At 42.4% G+C, this 19,576-nt stretch overlaps 1 protein-coding gene across 1 annotated transcript in view; it reads right to left on the bottom strand.

Annotated features, from left to right (window-relative positions):
* The window catches only part of LOC122795737 (dedicator of cytokinesis protein 1-like), a 2,411,902-nt gene that overhangs the window by 1,273,363 nt on the left and 1,118,963 nt on the right, over positions 1–19,576 (bottom strand). The window contains exon 7 of the mRNA XM_044064047.1: positions 19,272–19,312. Within this exon, the coding sequence (XP_043919982.1) occupies positions 19,272–19,312 (41 nt within the window). The remainder of the gene's footprint in view (positions 1–19,271; positions 19,313–19,576) is intronic.

The raw sequence follows: 19,576 nt of genomic DNA on the forward strand, positions 1-19,576 counted from the left end.
TGTGGCAGTCGCTGGGAGATAAAGCTATACCTCCAGCATGTCCTACTTAAGTCACAGGCCATATTTAGGTCCCTGGAATGGGTAGCTCTACTCCCGTTTGATTTATGGATGTGCAGCAAGTTCATTAGCTTTGGGTCTGAGATTGCTTTGTAAGCCAGGCATAGGTTTTCCTTAAGAAGTCTATATGATACAGAGTATAGTGACAGGGACTTTAGTTGGTCTGTTTAAGGCACATGCTGGAGGCATGATCTTCTTTCTTAGAAAACTCTGAGCTCTCTCTACTTGCTGCAGGTGCTTAGTATGATACATGTCAAATGGGGTGTTATACTCAATTATGGGCTGGATGTGTGCTGAGTATGGTGGGGTTATAACTTCTTTTGCTCTGGAGGTGATGCCTTTACTAATCAAGTGTGCTACACAGAAAGCTTTTCTTACTACAGTAGACACATGGTGGTCGAAATTAAGGGCACAGTCAACTTATGATGCCAGGTCCCAAACCACTTCATGGATACTTAGGGTATTGTTGTTGATTTGATAGTGTGAGGGGACATTGTTTGTGCTGAAGGGAAGGATGATGCATTTATTTGCATTCAGTTTGAGACTGTGACTAATACATCAGTCGTTAGTCTGCGTGACACCCTCCTGGAGTATACTGACATAATTTGCGGATTCAATGATTGCTCCTAGTTTGCAGTCATCTACAAGCTTGGTTAGCCACAACCCCTTAGTTTTGACCTGAACTTCTGAGAAGTATATACTAAACAATAGGGGACCCAGCACTGACTCTTGTGGCACCCCACTGGTAACAGGTCTGCTGACTGATGTGGAGTCACCCACTTTGATAGTGTGTGTCTGGTTTATGAGCCAGTTGGCAACCCATCTTACAATGAAGGGGTTTACATTCAGTTTGCTAAGTTTATCAGTAATACTTGAATGTGGGATTTTGTTGAAAGCCTTTGCCAGGTTGAGGTATGCTGTGTGCACAGATATGGCCTCATCAGTGGCCTTGTTCACATTTTCAAAGAATTCCACTAGATTTAGAGACAGGATTTCCCCTTCACAGTGCCTAACTGGGTAAGATCCAGAGTTTGAAGGTCACCTATGTCTTAATTTATAGGTCCAAAATGATACGTTCCATGGCCTTGCAGATGAGACTGGTCAGGCTTATGGGTCTGTAATTCCTCGGGTCTGTTGCTAGGCCACCTTTGTGGAGGGGAAATAACTGTTGCTGTTCTCCATTCCTCAGGAACAAAGCCTGTGGTTAGGCTATGATTGAAAAGGGTACTTACTGGTGATGCTAGTTCATGTTTTAGCCTGTTTAGAAGACAGCCTTGGAAGTCATCTGGTCCCATAGAGACTGTGTGTTTTTGCCTTGGGCAAGGCTTTGATGACCTGCTCTTCAGATGTATAGGGTGGGGGGGGGGGGGTTGGGCTGGGGTTGTTGTAAGTTAGGAGGGGATAAGGGAGCGAAATTTTTGCCAGACCTATCCACTAGCAGGTTTGCTATCTCTGTGGGTTCAGTGTGTTTAATGCCATTGGCCACTAGTTCTGCACATGCTTGGGTCCTACTTTATAGGTTACATATATAGCTGTAAAAGGCCTTATGGTTATCCTTGGCTGTACTTGCTAAGTTCTCTCAAAGGAGCCCTTGGAGGATTTGAAAAGTTGTCTTATTTGTCTGTTGAGGCTGAGTAGGGTACTTTTCCATTATTGGGAACTTGCCTTTGTTTTCTTGGACAGCAACTTTTTGCATTTACTCTAAAGTATTTTGATGCTGGAGGTACATCATGGCAGCTTTTTTTACTTGGGGTTCTGGCTTTGATTGTTTCTGGTATGGCTGATTTTATAAACTTATGCATTTGATTATGCAAGGCTTTAGTGTAAGCTTCGGAGTAGCTACCACTTCCTGCTTGGGGTGGGAATTGGAATGCATTTATATCTTCACCTAGAAGGATATAGTTTACCTTGGTGAAGTTTTTTAGTCTGATTTCACTCTTTGTGAGTTCTGGTGTTAGTGCCAGCTCGAAGGTGACTGATTTGTGGTCAGTTTTAACTAATGAGGATCCGCCAATTGTGGCAGTGCATCTGTTTGACATGTTGGTGAGGAACAGATCCAGAATGTTTGTTCCCCTTGTTGGGTTACAGACAATTTGTTCCAATGCATTTGAATTAACAAAGTCAAGGAACTTTTGTGTTAGCGAGTTAGGGCTAGCTTAGGTTTCCCAGTTGATGGTGGGATAATTGAAATCCTCCATAACCAGTGAAATTTGGATCACCTCCACTTTGGCCAAGTAAGCTTCATGGGCATCATGGAGCGAGATCTATAACTTGCTATGACTTGAAAGGGGGTCTTACCCACCATAACCTGGACCCCATGGAATTTTCCAGTCTAACTAGACAGGAGGTGAATTTATCTCTAATATAGATTGAAACACCACCTCCTTTGGTTTTCACACATTCATTTTATGGTCTAAAGGTGTGGAAGGTATTGTAGCCTTGCAAGGTTGGGGTACTCTCTGAGGCCTTGAACCACATTTTTTTGACAGATATCTACATCTTCTAGTGATAAAAGTGCTTCCAGGGAGTTCAGTTTTTGGTTTAAGCTCCTAGCATTTAACAGCATGACCCTTATTTTGTTTTGATTGGTTAATTTCAAGTTGGCAATGTTGTTTTTGAGACCTTGCTTAAAAAAGGCACTATGGGGGAGGCAAGAACCTTTGCCAGTAGCTGAAAGCCTAGAGGTGCCAGGTGTAGGGTTACCATATTTGTTTGTATGTAAAAGAGGACGAAAAAATATGTGCGGCTACCCTCTTAGGTTGAAGAGCAAAAAAGAAAAAAAAAAAAAGGTCCATTTATGGGGATTTTTGATTGGCCCGTATGCCGGTATCAATCAAAACCTCACACAGCGGACTCTCTTCTGTTCAGTGCAGAACATCAAGCAGTTCCACACTGAACAGAGCTGCCCTTTTTGATTGGCTCATATACCGGTATACGAGCCAATCAAAAATGCGCACAGCAAACCCTCTTCTGTTCAATGCGGAACATCAAGCAGTTCCACATTGAACAGAGTTCCATTTTTTGATTGGCTCGTATACCGGTATATGAGCCAATCAAAAAAAAAAAAAAAAACAAAGCGGAGAAAACACTCCGAAATAGGGATGTCTGTTTTTTGAAAATTCTGTGATTTGTCCGGGTTTTAAAACCCGGACAAATCGCAGAATTTTCTAAAACCGCCCAGACAGGAGCCCAAAAAAGAGGACGTGGCCGGGGAAACCCCGAAGTATGGTAACCTAACCGTCTCTGGCATAGTAGAGAGGTTTGTCGACCATGGCTTCCCAGGTTGACAGGAACTGGATCACCTTTGAGTGGCATCAAAACTGAGCCAATTATTGAGCTCAACCATATCTCTCTTCATATAGTCCAGTGAGGTACATCTCAGGTCATTCACACCAACATGAACTATGACAGGGTTATAATGGTACTTGTTGCTGAGAGACCTGAGTGTATGTGTGGTCTAACAAATCCTGGCAACGAACAGGCAACTGACCATGACTTTCTCCTTGTCCATCTTGGTGAGTGGGACATCTGTGTGTCTCCCTACTGAGTCTCCAATGACAAGAAAATGTGTTTTTGAGTGCTACGTCTTAATTGCTTGGTGGACGAGACACTGGTTTTGCTATGTGTTATGGGTGCTGTTGGGACTTTGTTAGTTGTAGCAGTCTTGTCTTTTGGAGGTCTCTAATGTTTCAGTAAATTTTTCAAGAGAACCTCTGTGTATGTGGAGTTATGTGTTTGATGAGTACTACGTGTAAGAGTAGTGGTATGGTATAAGTAGTGGTACTATGAACATATGTAGTGGTGGGTGAGTTAACAACCTTCTCCAGGTTACAGTTTTGAATGATTGGGAGCATGCATTCTAGATTCTTGGTGTAAATTCATCTCTTGCACTCTGTACTAGAGTGTGTTATTAGTAAAGGGTTGTTCATGGACATGAGGCAATTGCTACACTGCCTCAAGAGACCCAAGTCAACAAGGGTCTCCTGCCAGTGAAACCCAGATAGCCAGAGTTTTAGCATCTTATCTCACATGCGTGAACATTCAGCCATCCAATTTACATGGAAGAGGCCACTGAGATTACTAATGAATACCCTGAAGTGATACTTTGCTCAGATATCTTCATTTTATGTTATATCAACACACTGCCAAACTGGTTAATGGCAATCAAGCACCTGCTAAACGTCTTTCATCTGGCAGTCCCACAGTCAGTACCATGGCGTAAGATTGGTGTTCTCTCCTTGACTCTGGTATGCTGTGTCTGACAGGTTGTAGAAAACATCCTTAAGCACTACAACCTAATGCAGAATAGCATACACTGCAGAGTTTTTTACATGCTAGCACCAACTTTAGCATACACATCCTCTCACACATGTGGTCTGTCACAAGTCTCCCATTGTATACCCACTGCTTGTTGAATACCTCAGACCTGAGGTATGAGGTAACACCAGGCTGACCTACATATAATTTACTTAAGAAGAGCTTGTTCCCCAGCTCCTGAGACCTCCTGGGTTGGCTAATTAGAAGATGACAAAGGTTCTATTCTCATAAAAGGATATGGATAGCAATACATCTCACTGATCAGCTCAATATTAGATGAGTCCCCATTTTTAGAAACACGCAAACTTATGATATTCTAAATTTAGGGAGCAAAAACCCTTACATGTAGGATGAGACACACTTTACTTTTAGATTCCTCAATTGTTGCTTTAAAGATTATATTTCACATTTTAACTATCAGCACAATGGTGTCTTATGTATGTGGTCTGGTTCCTTTAAGGATGTCATATTTATGGCTGGAACTGTGAAGTGTCTGGTCTTTCCACTACTAAGAAGTCTGATGCTGTCACTGATCCATGAGATGAATGGAGGGCCATGCTCAGTAAGCACCCCGGGAGAGACCAATATGTGATCACTTTACTCTTGCAGAGATCTCGGTGACCACAGCACTTTGCTACATTGCTACAGAATAAGTAGTCTAAGCCTATGCACCTGTTGAGTTAAAGAGGTTTATTCACTGCCATTCTATCCACTGAAGCTTTTAGTTGTTTGAGTTACTTTTCTCTTATTGGGTAGGCTGTGGAGAAATTGGCTGTGGTACCCAACTAAATTGTAAATGAGTCTCTGGAAAGGGCTCTGATGAATACTTCTTCAGTTGACTTTCATTAGACCCATTATCAACTTGACTCTGCTAATAGTCTGCCGAGGAAAAAAACATCTGGTGTATGTTTGCACCTCATGTCATATCTCAGGATCTCAGCCTTCAAGGTAGAAAATCACTTGGCTATTCTAGATGCCTCTCTTAGACACAGGTGATCTTTGCCCAGGCAGTATGTTACATTGTTAAAGGACTGCACAAAAAGAAGTAGGTGTCATCCACTACATTAGGATGCTACCTGTTCACGTCCTCCTCTTACTCTGTACACTCCACTACATTATGATGGTACCTGTTCACGTCCTCCTCTTACTCTGTACACTCCACTACATTATGATGCTACCTTTTCACATCCTCCTCTTACTCTCTACACTCCACTAAATTATGATGCTACCTGTTCACGTCATCCTCTTACTCTGTACACTCCATTACATTATGATGCTACCTGTTCACATCCTCCTCTTACTCTGTACACTCCACTACATTATGATGCTAACTGTTCACGTCCTCCTCATACTCTGGCCACTCCAGTACATTATGATGCTACCTGTTCACATCCTTTTCTTACTCTGTACACTCTACTACATTATGATGCTACCTATTCACGGCCTACTCTTACTCTGTACACTCCACTACATTATGATGCTACCTGTTCACATCCCCCTCTCACTCTGTACACTCCACTACATTATCATGCTACCTGTTCACGTCCTCCTCTTACTCTGTACACTCCACTACATTATGATGCTATCTGTTCACGTCCTCCTCTTACTCTGTACACTCCACTGCATTATGATGCTACCTGTTCACGTCCTCCTCTTAGTATGTACACTCCACTACATTATGATGCTACCTTTTCACGTCCTCCTCCTACTCTGTACACTCCAGTACATTATGATGCTACCTGTTCACGTCCTCCTCTTACTCTGTACACTCCACTACATTATGATGCTACCTGTTCACGTCATCCTCTTACTCTGTACACTCCATTACATTATGATGCTACCTGTTCACATCCTCCTCTTACTCTGTACACTCCACTACATTATGATGCTACCTGTTCAAGTCCTCCTCTTACTATGTACACTCCACTACATTATGATGCTACCTGTTCACATCCTCCTCTTACTCTATACACTCCACTACATTATGATGCTACCTGTTCACATCCTCCTCTTACTCTGTACACTCCACTACATTATGATGCTACCTGTTCACATACTCCTCTTACTCTGTACACTCCACTACATTATGACGCTACCTGTTCACATCCTCCTCTTACTCTGTACACTCCAGTACATTATGATGCTACCTGTTCACGTCCTCCTCTTACTCTATACACTCCACTACATTATGATGCCACCTGTTTACATCCTCCTCTGACTCTGTACACTCCACTACATTATGATGCTACCTGTTCACATCCTCCTCTTACTCTGTACACTCCACCACTTTATGATGCTACCTGTTCACATCCTCCTCTTACTCTGTACACTCAACTACATTATGATGCTACCTGTTCACGTCCTCATATTACGCTGTACACTCCACTACATTATGATGCTACTTGTTCACATCCTCCTCTTACTCTGTACACTCCACTACATTATGATGCTACCTGTTCACGTCCTCCTCTTACTATGTACACTCCACTACATTATGATGCCACCTGTTCACATCCTCCTCTTACTCTGTACACTCCACTACATTATGATGCTACCTGTTCACATACTACTCTTACACTGTACACTCCACTACATTATGATGCCACCTGTTCACATCCTCCTCTTACTCTGTACACTCCACTACATTATGATGCCACCTGTTCAAGTCCTCCTCTTACTCTGTGCACTCCACTACATTATGATGCTACCTGTTCACATCCTCCTCTTACTCTGTACACTCCACCACTTTATGATGCTACCTGTTCACATCCTCCTCTTAGTCTGTACACTCCACTACATTATGATGCTACCTGTTCATGTCCTCCTATTACGCTGTACACTCCACTACATTATGATGCTACCTGTTCACATCCTCCTCTTACTCTGTACACTCCACTACATTATGATGCTACCTGTTCACGTCCTCCTCTTACTATGTGCACTCCACTACATTATGATGCCACCTGTTCACATCCTCCTCTTACTCTGTACACTCCACTACATTATGATGCTACCTGTTCACATACTACTCTTACACTGTACACTCCACTACATTATGATGCCACCTGTTCACATCCTCCTCTTACTCTGTACACTCCACTACATTATGATGCCACCTGTTCAAGTCCTCCTCTTACTCTGTGCACTCCACTACATTATGATGCTACCTGTTCATGTCCTCTTCTTACTCTGTACACTCCACTACATTATGATGCTACCTGTTCATGTCCTCCTCTTACTCTGTACACTCCACTACATTATGATGTTACCTGTTCACGTCCTCCTCTTACTCTGTACACTCCATTACATTATGATGCTACCTGTTTACGTCCTCCTCTTACTCTGTACACTCCACTACATTATGATGCTACCTGTTCATGTCCTCCTCTTACTCTATACACTCCACTGCATTATGATGCCACCTGTTTACATCCTCCTCTTACTCTGTACACGCCACTACATTATGATGCTACCTGCTCATGTCCTCCTCTTACTCTGTACACTACACTACATTATGATGCTACCTGTTCACGTCCTCCTCTTACTCTGTACACTTCACTACATTATGATGCTACCTGTTCATGTCCTCTTCTTACTCTGTACACTCCACTACATTATGATGCTACATGTTCACATCCTCCTCTTACTCTGTACACTCCACTACATTATGATGCTACCTGTTCACATCCTCCTCTTACTCTGTACACTCCACTACATTATGATGCTACCTGTTCACATCCTCCTCTTACTCTGTACACTCCACTACATTATGATGCTACCTGTTCACATCCTCCTCTTACTCTGTATACTCCACTACATTATGATGCTACCTGTTCACGTCCTCCTCTTACTCTATACACTCCACTGCATTATGATGCCACCTGTTTACATCCTCCTCTTACTCTGTACACGCCACTACATTATGATGCTACCTGCTCATGTCCTCCTCTTACTCTGTACACTCCACTACATTATGATGCTACCTGTTCACGTCCTCCTCTTACTCTGTACACTTCACTACATTATGATGCTACTTGTTCACATCCTCCAGTTACTCTGTACAATCCACTACATTATGATGCTATCTGTTCACATCCTCTTCTGACTCTGTACACTCCACTACATTATGATGCTACCTGTTCACGTCCTGCTCTTACTCTGTACACTCCACTACATTATGAAGCTACCTGTTCACGTCCTCCTCTTACTCTGTACACTCCACTACATTATGATGCTACCTGTTCACGTCCTCCTCTTACTCTGTACACTCCACTACATTTTATGATGCTACCTGTTCACATCCTCCTCTTACTCTGTACACTCCACTACATTATGATGCTGCCTGTTCACGTCCTCCTCTTACTCTGTACACTCCAGTACATTATGATGCTACCTGTTCACGTCCTCCTCTTACTCTATACACTCCAGTACATTATGATGCTACCTGTTCACGTCCTCCTCTGACTCTGTACACTCCACTACATTATGATGCTACCTGTTCACTTCCTCCTCTTACTCTGTACCCTCCACTACATTATGATGCTACCTGTTCATGTTCTGCTCTTACTCTGTACACTCCACTACATTATGATGCTACCTGTTCATGTCCTCTTCTTACTCTGTACACTCCACTACATTATGATGCTACCTGTTCACGTCCTCCTCTTACTCTGTACACTCCACTACATTATGATGCTACATGTTCACGTCCTCCTCTTACTCTGTACACTCCACTACGTTATGATGCTACCTGTTTACATCCTCCTCTTACTCTGTACACTCCACTACATTATGATGCTACCTGTTCACGTCCTCCTCTTACTCTGTACACTCCAGTACATTATGATGCTACCTGTTCACATCCTCCTCTTACTCTGTACACTCCACTACATTATGATGCTACCTGTTCACATCCTCCTCTTACTCTGTACACTCCACTACATTATGATGCTACCTGTTCACGTCCTTCTCTTACTATGTACACTTCACTACATTATGATGCTACCTGTTCATGTTCTCCTCTTACTCTATACATTCCACTACATTATGATGCTACCTGTTCACGTCCTCCTCTTACTCTGAACACTCCACTACATTATGATGCTACCTGTTCATGTCCTCCTTTTACTCTGTACACTCCACTACATTATGATGCTACCTGTTCATGTCCTCCTCTTACTCTGTACACTCCACTACATTATGATGCTACCTGTTCACATCCCCCTCTTACTCTGTACACTCCACTACATTATGATGCTACCTGTTCACGTCCTCCTCTTACTCTGTATACTCCACTACATTATGATGCTACCTGTTCACGTCCTCCTCTTACTCTGTACACTCCACTACATTATGATGCTACCTGTTCACATCCTCCTCTTACTCTATACACTCCACTACATTATGATGCTACCTGTTCACATCCTCCTCTCACTCTGTATACTCCACTACATTATGATGCTACCTGTTCCCGTCCTCCTCTGACTCTGTACAATCCACTACATTATGATTCTACCTGTTCACATCCTCCTCTTACTCTGTACACTCCACTACATTATGATGCTACCTGTTCACATCCTCCTATTGCTCTTTATATTCCACTACACTATGATGCTACCTGTTCACGTCCTCCTCTTACTCTGTACACTCCACTACATTATGATGCTACCTGTTCACATCCTCCTCTTACTCTGTATACTCCACTACATTATGATACTACCTGTTCACATCCTCCTCTTACTCTATACACTACACTACGTTATGATGCTACCTGTTCACATCCTCCTCTTACTCTATACACTACACTACGTTATGATGCTACCTGTTCATGTCCTCCTCTTACTCTGTACACTCCACTACATTATGATGCTACCAGTTCACGTCCTCCTCTGACTCTGTACACTCCACTACATTATGATGCTACATGTTCACGTCCTCCTCTTACTCTGTACACTCCACTACATTATGATGCTACCTGTTTACATCCTCCTCTTACTCTGTACACTCCACTACATTATGATGCTACCTGTTCACGTCCTCCTCTTACTCTGTACACTACACTACATTATGATGCTACCTGTTCATGTCCTCCTCTTACTCTGTACACTCCACTACAGTCTTCTCTAAGGTGTTGGTTGTGGAACAAACACTTTCTAGTTGACAAATCTTACAGTATTGTGGATCCTGTTGTCATGCTCTTTGGGATCCCACAGAGGGACTACTTGGTAGAATAAATATCACAGCATAAGATTCCCTTCACTGGGGCAGTATTAGTCATTTATCAGTGCTGTTCACTCCTGGCCAAAGATCAGGCCCAGGAAATAGCGAAGCTGCTGTCCTGGGTAAAGTTACAGAACTGGGCCTGCACTCTTCAATGTTAACTGAACTTCATGGCAGCTGCCTTTTTTATAGCTGCAGATGAAGGCGTTCTAGTGGATAATGAGTTTTCAGTAGTTGTAGAGTCAGTATACTATCATGGATATTACTTCAATTCCACCTTGCATTAGCAGAGGCTTTATCTTTCTTCCAGTAAGTCTATTACAGGTTATAATGATATTGTTTTATTGGTAGGTTGGAAAGCCTTACTTACATGGTGTATAAATAGGTACAGGTTAATGCAGTGAATAGGAGCTGAGTTTGCACAATAACCTTCTTAGGATAAGGACTGGGTTTCATGCTCTCCTGGCTTTGAATGCGGGGCAGAAATTCTCCTTTGTTGAGGTCAGACAACTAGACTGTTGTATGTTACATAATGAAAGATAATGAGGCTCACCTGTAGTCCTTTAATAGAGATGACTTGCCTATCTGTCAGTGATCAGCTGACAATAGCATTATCGTTACAGTAGTTCATGGTTAGGGATATACAAGTGACAACAGACAGCTTTAGCTGCAGTTTCAGTCGCCTTCTTGAAGTTATGATATGGGGACCCTACAGATAAAATCTTCCAGATGTCATGTGACCTAGAAATTGCTTTTTTCATTTCAAGATACAGCACAGTTCTAGTTGATTCAGCAGGTCATAAGGGAGTTTGTAATGGCTGCCATCTTGCTTTAATGGATAATGTCTCACATCAGCAGCAGGTCACCTTCTTGTTTGCCATCTAACTTTTCCCCTTAATCCTGAACTTTCTAGATAGACTCAGAAGAAGTGATCCTGATCTTTCTAGATGGAGTTAAAAAGGAATACAGAGATTTATCCTCATTGGAGATGGTGGTCAAGAAGACTGTAGATTCAGGTTATTATGTTTTTAAAAATACAGCAGGTTGTCCTGCTTTGAACTAGTGAACTTTCCTTATGATGCTCTACCTTTAGGCCTAGTTGTGATTTAGATCCCTTGATCTTACTAAACCTTTTGCTTATCTTCTTGAAAGTGTTGAAGGCTGCCAGTAAACTTTTTGCTAGGTGGATATATTCCACTAAGTGGAGGTCCTCTGCACAAGAACCCAGTACCACTACTGTTAATGAACTTATAGATGGAGCTGTCCTTCCTTAAATACCAGATTAACTGGACTTAAATTATACAGTGATGAAGGTGCATTTATTTACAATTTCAGTATTTCATGACCTTATGGATGGAGAAACTGCGGCCCTCCTCAGGCTTGCTAGTCTCTTCAGACCAAGTGTCATGTGGAATGATTTTGCATCTTTTTTCTTTTTATTCCCCTGCATCTTTTTTCCCCTCTGCCCAACAATCATTAAACCTCTCCATTCCTATATGGACCCACTTATTCCCACGGATCTGCCAGTGCAAGAACATGTACAGTGGGGCATCAATTGGGATGACACTGGGGAGGGGTGGTGCTCATGCTCTCATCCGCACCCTATCAACTGGGAGCCTTTATCTGTTACAGCTCTAAGCCAAACCCTATGTGGTTTTGCACACACCTGCATCACCACCAGGACTGACTATGCTCTACAAGTCCACCAATGAAATCTCCATTGCATGTGAGGTATTGGAGCTACCATCACTGGCTTGGGCAGCCACTGTGCACACCAATCCTAGAATGGATCATGCTTTTGGTAGTTTGTGAGACCTTGGCCACACAACACCAGATTGTCAGTCAAAGTGGGCTGGAAAACCTCACTGCCCCCAGACTAGACACCACCCATCCTCCCTAGCAGCCCATAAGTCACCCAGGCTGCTAAATGAACTCAAGTCAACTGGGTTGTGGTCAGAGCTTTATCCATCTAACATAGGATGTTTTCTCAACTTCATTTTAAATGGGCTGGTTTGGCTTCTCAGATGCTTGTCTCCTGACAGGCACTATTTTTGATGACCTTTATCACCCCTCATCAGATTTCATTGCAGCAAACTGCCACTCATATGTAATCACATCTGATCTAGTACCCCTCAACTATAAGTTGAGGAGTAAAAAAAGGACCTCACTATGAGATGAGGAACAAAATAACAGGTCCTCTCTATGACTACTATTTGAGGTCCAAAAAAAAGTGGCTGCAAATACAGTATCAGCAATGATTTCTGATTGCTAGTACCACAAAACCATAAGTCTAACATCTTACCCACAGGGTAGCCACTCCCTTCACCCTGCCCTAGCTGTGCTTTTGCATAGTACAGTATACTGTATTTCCAAAAGGAGCAGTCTGCAGTCAACTTTCAGTTTTAAGCAGGTTTAGACAGCCAGCAAACTGTACATCAGTACCCTTACTGGAGAAGGAGCATTCTCCAGCAGGGTATTAATGTACAAGTAATGCCTGCTGAGAAGAACGTGTCCCCCGCTTCACGGCAGAATATCAATCCGCAATGGAGCTCAGACTCAGAAAATGGAACGGCCCCCATTATTTTACACTCAATCTGTTTGCGTTTCATCTGTTGTGGAGATTTTCTCCTCTTGTATATAACTTACTTATCAGCTATTGGAAAATGGGTTTATGTGTATTTTGTGGAGCTTTTTTCCCCAGCTCATTGTAAAATATTTAATCTGTTGTAGGGCTTTCCCCCCTTTGTATATAATTGTTCATCAGCTACTGCTAAAATATTTTTGAGTATGTTGTGGAGCTTTTCTCCCCTGCTCTCTGCTGAAAATTGGCCATTAACTCAGTTGGACTATCCTGGTTACCATGTCACACCTGTGCCCTGTCCCAGCAATTAAGGAGCCTCAATCCTCACCAATAACACCAGTGAGGGCATCCATATAGGGAAAGGATAATAAATACACACACAGTAAAGTACAATTTCCCTTAAGAGCACACAGAGATTACAGTCAGTTTGGGGCTGGTTTCTCCTTTTCTCTCCAGGTCCCTAATGAGACTCCCCACTGGCACTTGCCTACCTATCATGGTAAGGTTTCATCATGTTAACATGGTACAATTTGTGACCCTGGCTCCTGCTTAGCAGTTCCACCATGTAGTTAACATCACTTACCTTTCTTACCACCTTGCAGGGTCCCTCCCAAGCTGCTTGCAGCTTGTTGTGTTTGACAGGAATGACCATTACCTGCTGCCCCACAGCATATTTTCTAGCTCGAGCATTCCTGTCATACCACACCTTTTTCTGTTGTTGGGCTTCTGCCAGGTTTACCTGGACCAAGCCCATGAGTTCTGTGAGCCTTGTCCTGAGGTTTAGGACATATGCCACAACAGACTCCTTGTGAGACTCACACTCACCTTCCCACTCATCTCAAATTAAATCTAGAGGTCACCCTACACACATACAGCATCTCAAAAGGTGAAAAACCTGTGGATTCTTGGGGAACCTCTCTGTAAGCAAACAACAGATGAGGCAAATATTTGTCCCACTCCCTCTTGAAATGGTCTGCAAATGCCCATAGCATGGGCTCAATTGTAGAGTTTAACCTCTGAACAAGACTATTAGTCTGGGGATGGTAGGGGGTGGTCTTCAGGTGCTTCACCCCACAGGACTTCCACAAACAAGCCAGCAGGTCTAACATGAAATTGGCACCTCTGTCAGTCAGTATTTCTTTTGGGAAAACTACCCTGCTGAAAATCTCTAACAAAGCATTTGCCACATTTTCTGATTCAATGGAGGACAGTGCCACTGCCTCCGGGTATCATGTAGCATAATCCACTACCATTAGGATATACTTTTTCCCTATGGAACTAGGGGTATTCAGAGGCCCCACAATATGCATAGCTACCCTCTGAGATGGCTCCTCAATCACAGGCAAAGGCACCAAAGGAGCTCTCACCTTGTCTCCTGCCTTGCCTACCTTTTGGCACTGCTCACAGGTCCTGCAGTACCCTGTTACATCTCTGGAAATTCCAGTCCAATAGAAGTTTTGCATAATATGTCTCTTGGTATGTTTTATGCCCATATGACCTGCAAAGGGAATATCATGGGCTATGATTAGAAGTGCCAGATGGTAGGCTCTAGGCACTACCAACTGCTGTACTCTCTCACCTTCTAGCCCTCCCTCAGGGGTCCACTCTCTATATAGTAATTCTTTGTCCCAGTATACAGATTCCCCCTTCCCTTGAGAATCAGGTGCCTCCTTAGCTACCTGCCTCAGGCCTTGCAATGTAGGGTCTGAGAGCTGAACCTTTCTCAACTCTCTCTTTGTAACCATTCCCAGCTCCCCTTCCACAGGACGTCTGGCATCCCCTGACAGTGGTGCCTCCCTGTCAGCCTGGGTACTACTACTCACCTCTACCTTTGTAGTCACTCTGTCCAAGGGAACATCAGTACCCACAAACAGCTGTGGCTCACATTCAGTCTCACTGCTACAGAGTAGCTCGCTCCCTGAAGTAATCACCTCACCAGTCCTGGCTGCAAGTATGCAGTCTGTCTGGGTCTCCCCCAGGATACCAGAACCAGATGCTTGTCTCCTAGCCTGACTGCGTGTAACTGCATAAGCACAGGCTACTGCCTCATCCAAATCCTTCCCTATCAGGACATCTGCAGGATGGTAGTTTGGTACTCTGGTTGTCTCAAGACAACCTATTATTGGCATTTTGTCTTTCCCACTTACTGACTTTCTCACCTTTTGTTCCCCACCTTGCCTCCATGGACATCTATATGCCACATGGGCCCACTGGTTGCATTCAAGACATTTAACCCTAGGCCCTGGACCTGTATCTGGACTAGTGGCTTCCCCTGCTACTGGCAGATTTTGTTAGGGCAGTCTGTGCTGCCCACCACGGGTTCCTTTAGACCCATGAGCAGTACTGTGGGTTCCTTTCCTGTGCAGAGATTCCCTGCTTGCTAGGTATATGTCTCCTTTCTTCCCCAACTCCTCTGAAGTAGCAAATTATCTATAAGCTACCCAGACCCTCATGTCCTCAGGCAAAGTACTAAGGGCTTGTTCCCTCACCCAAAGGTCTGCCAGCCCTTCAAAAGTGATGACCTGACATCCACTCACCCACCTATGAAAATAAGTGCTCAGTTCAGCAACATACTCGCACACACTTTCATCTGCCTTGCATCTATGGTCAAAAAACTTTTTCCTATAAGTTTCAGGTGTTAGCTTAAAACATTCTAACAAGTGATGCTTAACACCAGTGTAATTAAAACAGTCAACATCAGACATTTTAGACAACACAGTTACAGCTTTACCATGGAGTAAGGGAGTCAGGAACTGTACCCAGAGCTTTTCATCAGCATCATACTGTTTACATACCCTCTCAAATATATGAATGAAACTATCAAAATTATCCCCCTCTTTAAACTGAGGAAGAAAATTACTGACCTTTGGTGCTTCTGGGGTCCAGTTACTCCCTTCCCCATTACCTCCATGACTCTGGCGAAGAGTCACCATCTCCCTCTCATGTTGCCTCTGCCTCTACTTTTCCTCAGCTTCCAGGCATAGCAGTTTCTCATTCTTTCCAGCCTGCAGACATCTCAGTCTCTCACCTGCTTTTATTTCCAAATGCCTGGCCTCCAACTCAAGTCTCTTTAACCCCAGATGGATTTTTAAGTCCTCTGCAGAAAGGCTGAGCTGTCCATTCTCTGAGGGTGGTACATTTCCACTGCCAGTCTGATCGTCCTCCTGGTTGCTGTTTTCTGATGCAGCTGTGACCAAAGCTGCAATCATGTCTGCCTTAGTCAGGTTTCCATGCACCAGTCCCCCTAGCCTGGCACTTCTTAGCCAGCTGGCTCCTTGTCAGCTTTCCGTACTCCTCTGCTGACATGCTTCCTGCTCTCCCTGACTAACTAAGCTAACAAAAGAAATAAAACAATTGTGATCTGAACTCTGAGTATTCACTGCATGGCTGATTTAGAATACAAAACATTTTCAGTGATCACTGTACACAAGCTACAGGAATTCACTCTACACACACCACTACAAGCCAATTAGTATTTGCCAGACAATTAATATGTGGTCTGGATATCCCGCCACTGCCAAACAATTAATATGTGACACCCATGCCTTGGCCCAGCAATCAAGGAGCCTCAATCCTTACCACTAACACCAGTGAGGGGCGTCCATATAGGGAAAGGAGAATAAATACATACACAGTAAAGTACAATTTCCCTGAAGTGCACACAGAGATCACAGTCAGTCTGGTGCTGGTTTCTCTCCTTCTCTCCAGGTCCCCAATGAGACTCCCCACTGGCACAGCTATAGGGTCCAGATCTCAGCCTAGTGGGTAAGCTAAAACCTCCAGCACCCTCTCTGTCCAAACAGTGCTTTGTGTCCCTGCCCAAGTAGATGACACACACACACACACACACACACACACACACACACACACACACACACACACACACACACACACACACACACACACACACACACACACACACTTTGAGATAAGAGTTATATACAACCACACAGGCACTCCTGGGGAAGGCTGGCACGGGTTCTCCAGCTGTGCCCCTTTTGTGCCCAGTTCAAAATTTAATACCAGCTGCCACCACCCACTAATATCAGCTACTCAAAGGCCCTTCTGAAAGGGTGTCCAATTATTACTGTGCAATATTATTACCCAAATGGTAAGTGTGACCGAACAGCCAAGGCTTATTAGAGTGACTTGGTACAGTATCACTATATACATGCAATGTACTCTAGAGCTTAAATTAACTCTACATAAAACAGCCACAGTGGAAAGGTTTAAAAATATGTAATAATAAATAATAAAAACACAAGACAATACTTCTTACTACACAGTGCTAGTCAAGAGTTCAGAGATCACAGAGAAATACTTAAAATAATACTTCTGACATCACAGAAAACACACTAGTCTAATCTTTCTATTTCCTACCTGTATCTAAGAGAAAACTCAGTTCTAAATAACTTACATCTAGAGCAAAGCAGTTCTGGTGATGCTGGATGTTCTCAAGACAAAATGCTCTGAGCTCTCTGATTCTCTTTCTTTAAATTGATAACACAGATCTGCTTCACATGACATTATTCTTCACACTTCTCTGGTGTTCCCAGGCTAACAGAAACTACATTTACATTCTTTACACCTCGTCAGAAACCAGAGCAATAAAGGATATTTATACATGCAAATTCTAGCCATTAACTCTGGTCTTAAAACAATAAGCAGGATGCCTCCCTCTAGACATATTGGCTTCGAATTTTGACATCAAAGACAGTCATAAAATGCCTGACTTAGCTTTCTTACAGCAGTGTGCACTGTTGTTACATTTTTACTGTTCAATATCCAATTCACAGTTAAGAGAATGAGCCTGTGGCTTACATTAATATTTACAAATGACAGAATTATCTACAAAATTTTATATGGCTAGGCTGGCAGCCTTCACCTATCTTCACAACCAAAGGACAAATAAAATAAAAAAATAAGATAAACTGGAAGAGGTAAGACTTTTGACTTATTTCCCTTTGGGGCGAAGAAGAAGAACAGTCACTGAGTCATAAGTTTGTCTAGGGTAGAATCTGTATTAGACACCCAAGATCTGTTCCAAACAAAGACAGATGTATGATGAAAGGTGTAACCAAAAACTACACAACTGAGATTACCACCAGGGGAGAAACAGCCAAGCATTTTTACATTCTGAGATGGATTACAGCCTGAAGCTCTGACCAGACAGTAAAAGCGTGATAGCATTTATTCCACACCACTGTGTATCTTGGCTGCGTACACTATGGAGTAACCTACAGGAGACACAGGCAAAGGGCATGTGTAGGTCACTGTAAAGGGGTGGGTAGTCTCACAGGTATCACACGAATGTTGGTCTGAGGTCCTGAGAAGATGCACTGCATGGCCTGCAGATTAAAAGTGGGTTGTATAATAAGGCAATAATTACTAATTCTACTAAAATGAGCATTAAAAAGTATTGAGAATGGATTCAGTCTCTTCTTGAAAGCTCAGTATCAAGAAGATGAAAGATAAACTTATATCTAAAATATATGCATATTTGACTTAGATTGGTTTATTTTATAATTTTTACTCAGGCCAATGTATATAATGTAAATATTCTGTTACTCTTGTTATTATTTACATATTGATATTTATTTTGGATAATCTACAAGTAGTCTTTGTTAAAATTTCAAGAAAATTAATAAAAACTTATGAGTAAAAAAAAAAGTATTACTTTCAGTAAATAAATCACAGATAAATGAGATACTCTTCTATGTGATAGTATTTTGAGAAGCCAAAGTAGAATTCATGATTAGATACGCACATTTTTGGTTAGCAAGGTGGTTGGTTCAAAGACAATAATGAATATCACAGCTAAATAATATGGACATCTAAGGAATCAATGTGAAATGCATAATTTAATAATGGTCTATGCCTCATTTTCACATTATTCTTTTTTACTAAATTAAAAAAAATAAAAGATGCATTGTGCTACAGCTCTAAGATGAAAATATTTATCTACATTTTATTTACACAGTACATATGCTAACAAATATACATCGAAAAATCTTTAGTAAACAATGATATGAGCTTTAGGATGACATATATATATATTACATAGCAGCTACAATAAGGATTAAAATGATAACGTTACCTGATATACATTGCTTGCCTGCCAATTTCTTTGTAGAAATTCTAGAAAGAAAGAAAAAATAAATGCATTTCATTTTTTGTCCTAAATTAAGGGAAAAAATCATTTAGATGCAGTAACCTTTCCCTGAATTAGCAGTATGTTTGAAGCTGCATTGCATTACAAATGGAAAAATACTTAAGCAGTAATCTAAAACTGTGTGTGGGTATACCAGGATATACCAGGATTTACTCATAACTGTGTGTGAGTATGCCAGGATATACCAGGATTTACCCAGGACTGTGTGTGGGTATACCAGGATTTACCCA

The sequence above is a fragment of the Protopterus annectens genome, chromosome 2.part2, assembly GCF_019279795.1.
Source record: "Protopterus annectens isolate FY-2018-M chromosome 2.part2, PAN1.0, whole genome shotgun sequence".
Lineage (NCBI taxonomy): Eukaryota > Metazoa > Chordata > Ceratodontiformes > Protopteridae > Protopterus > Protopterus annectens.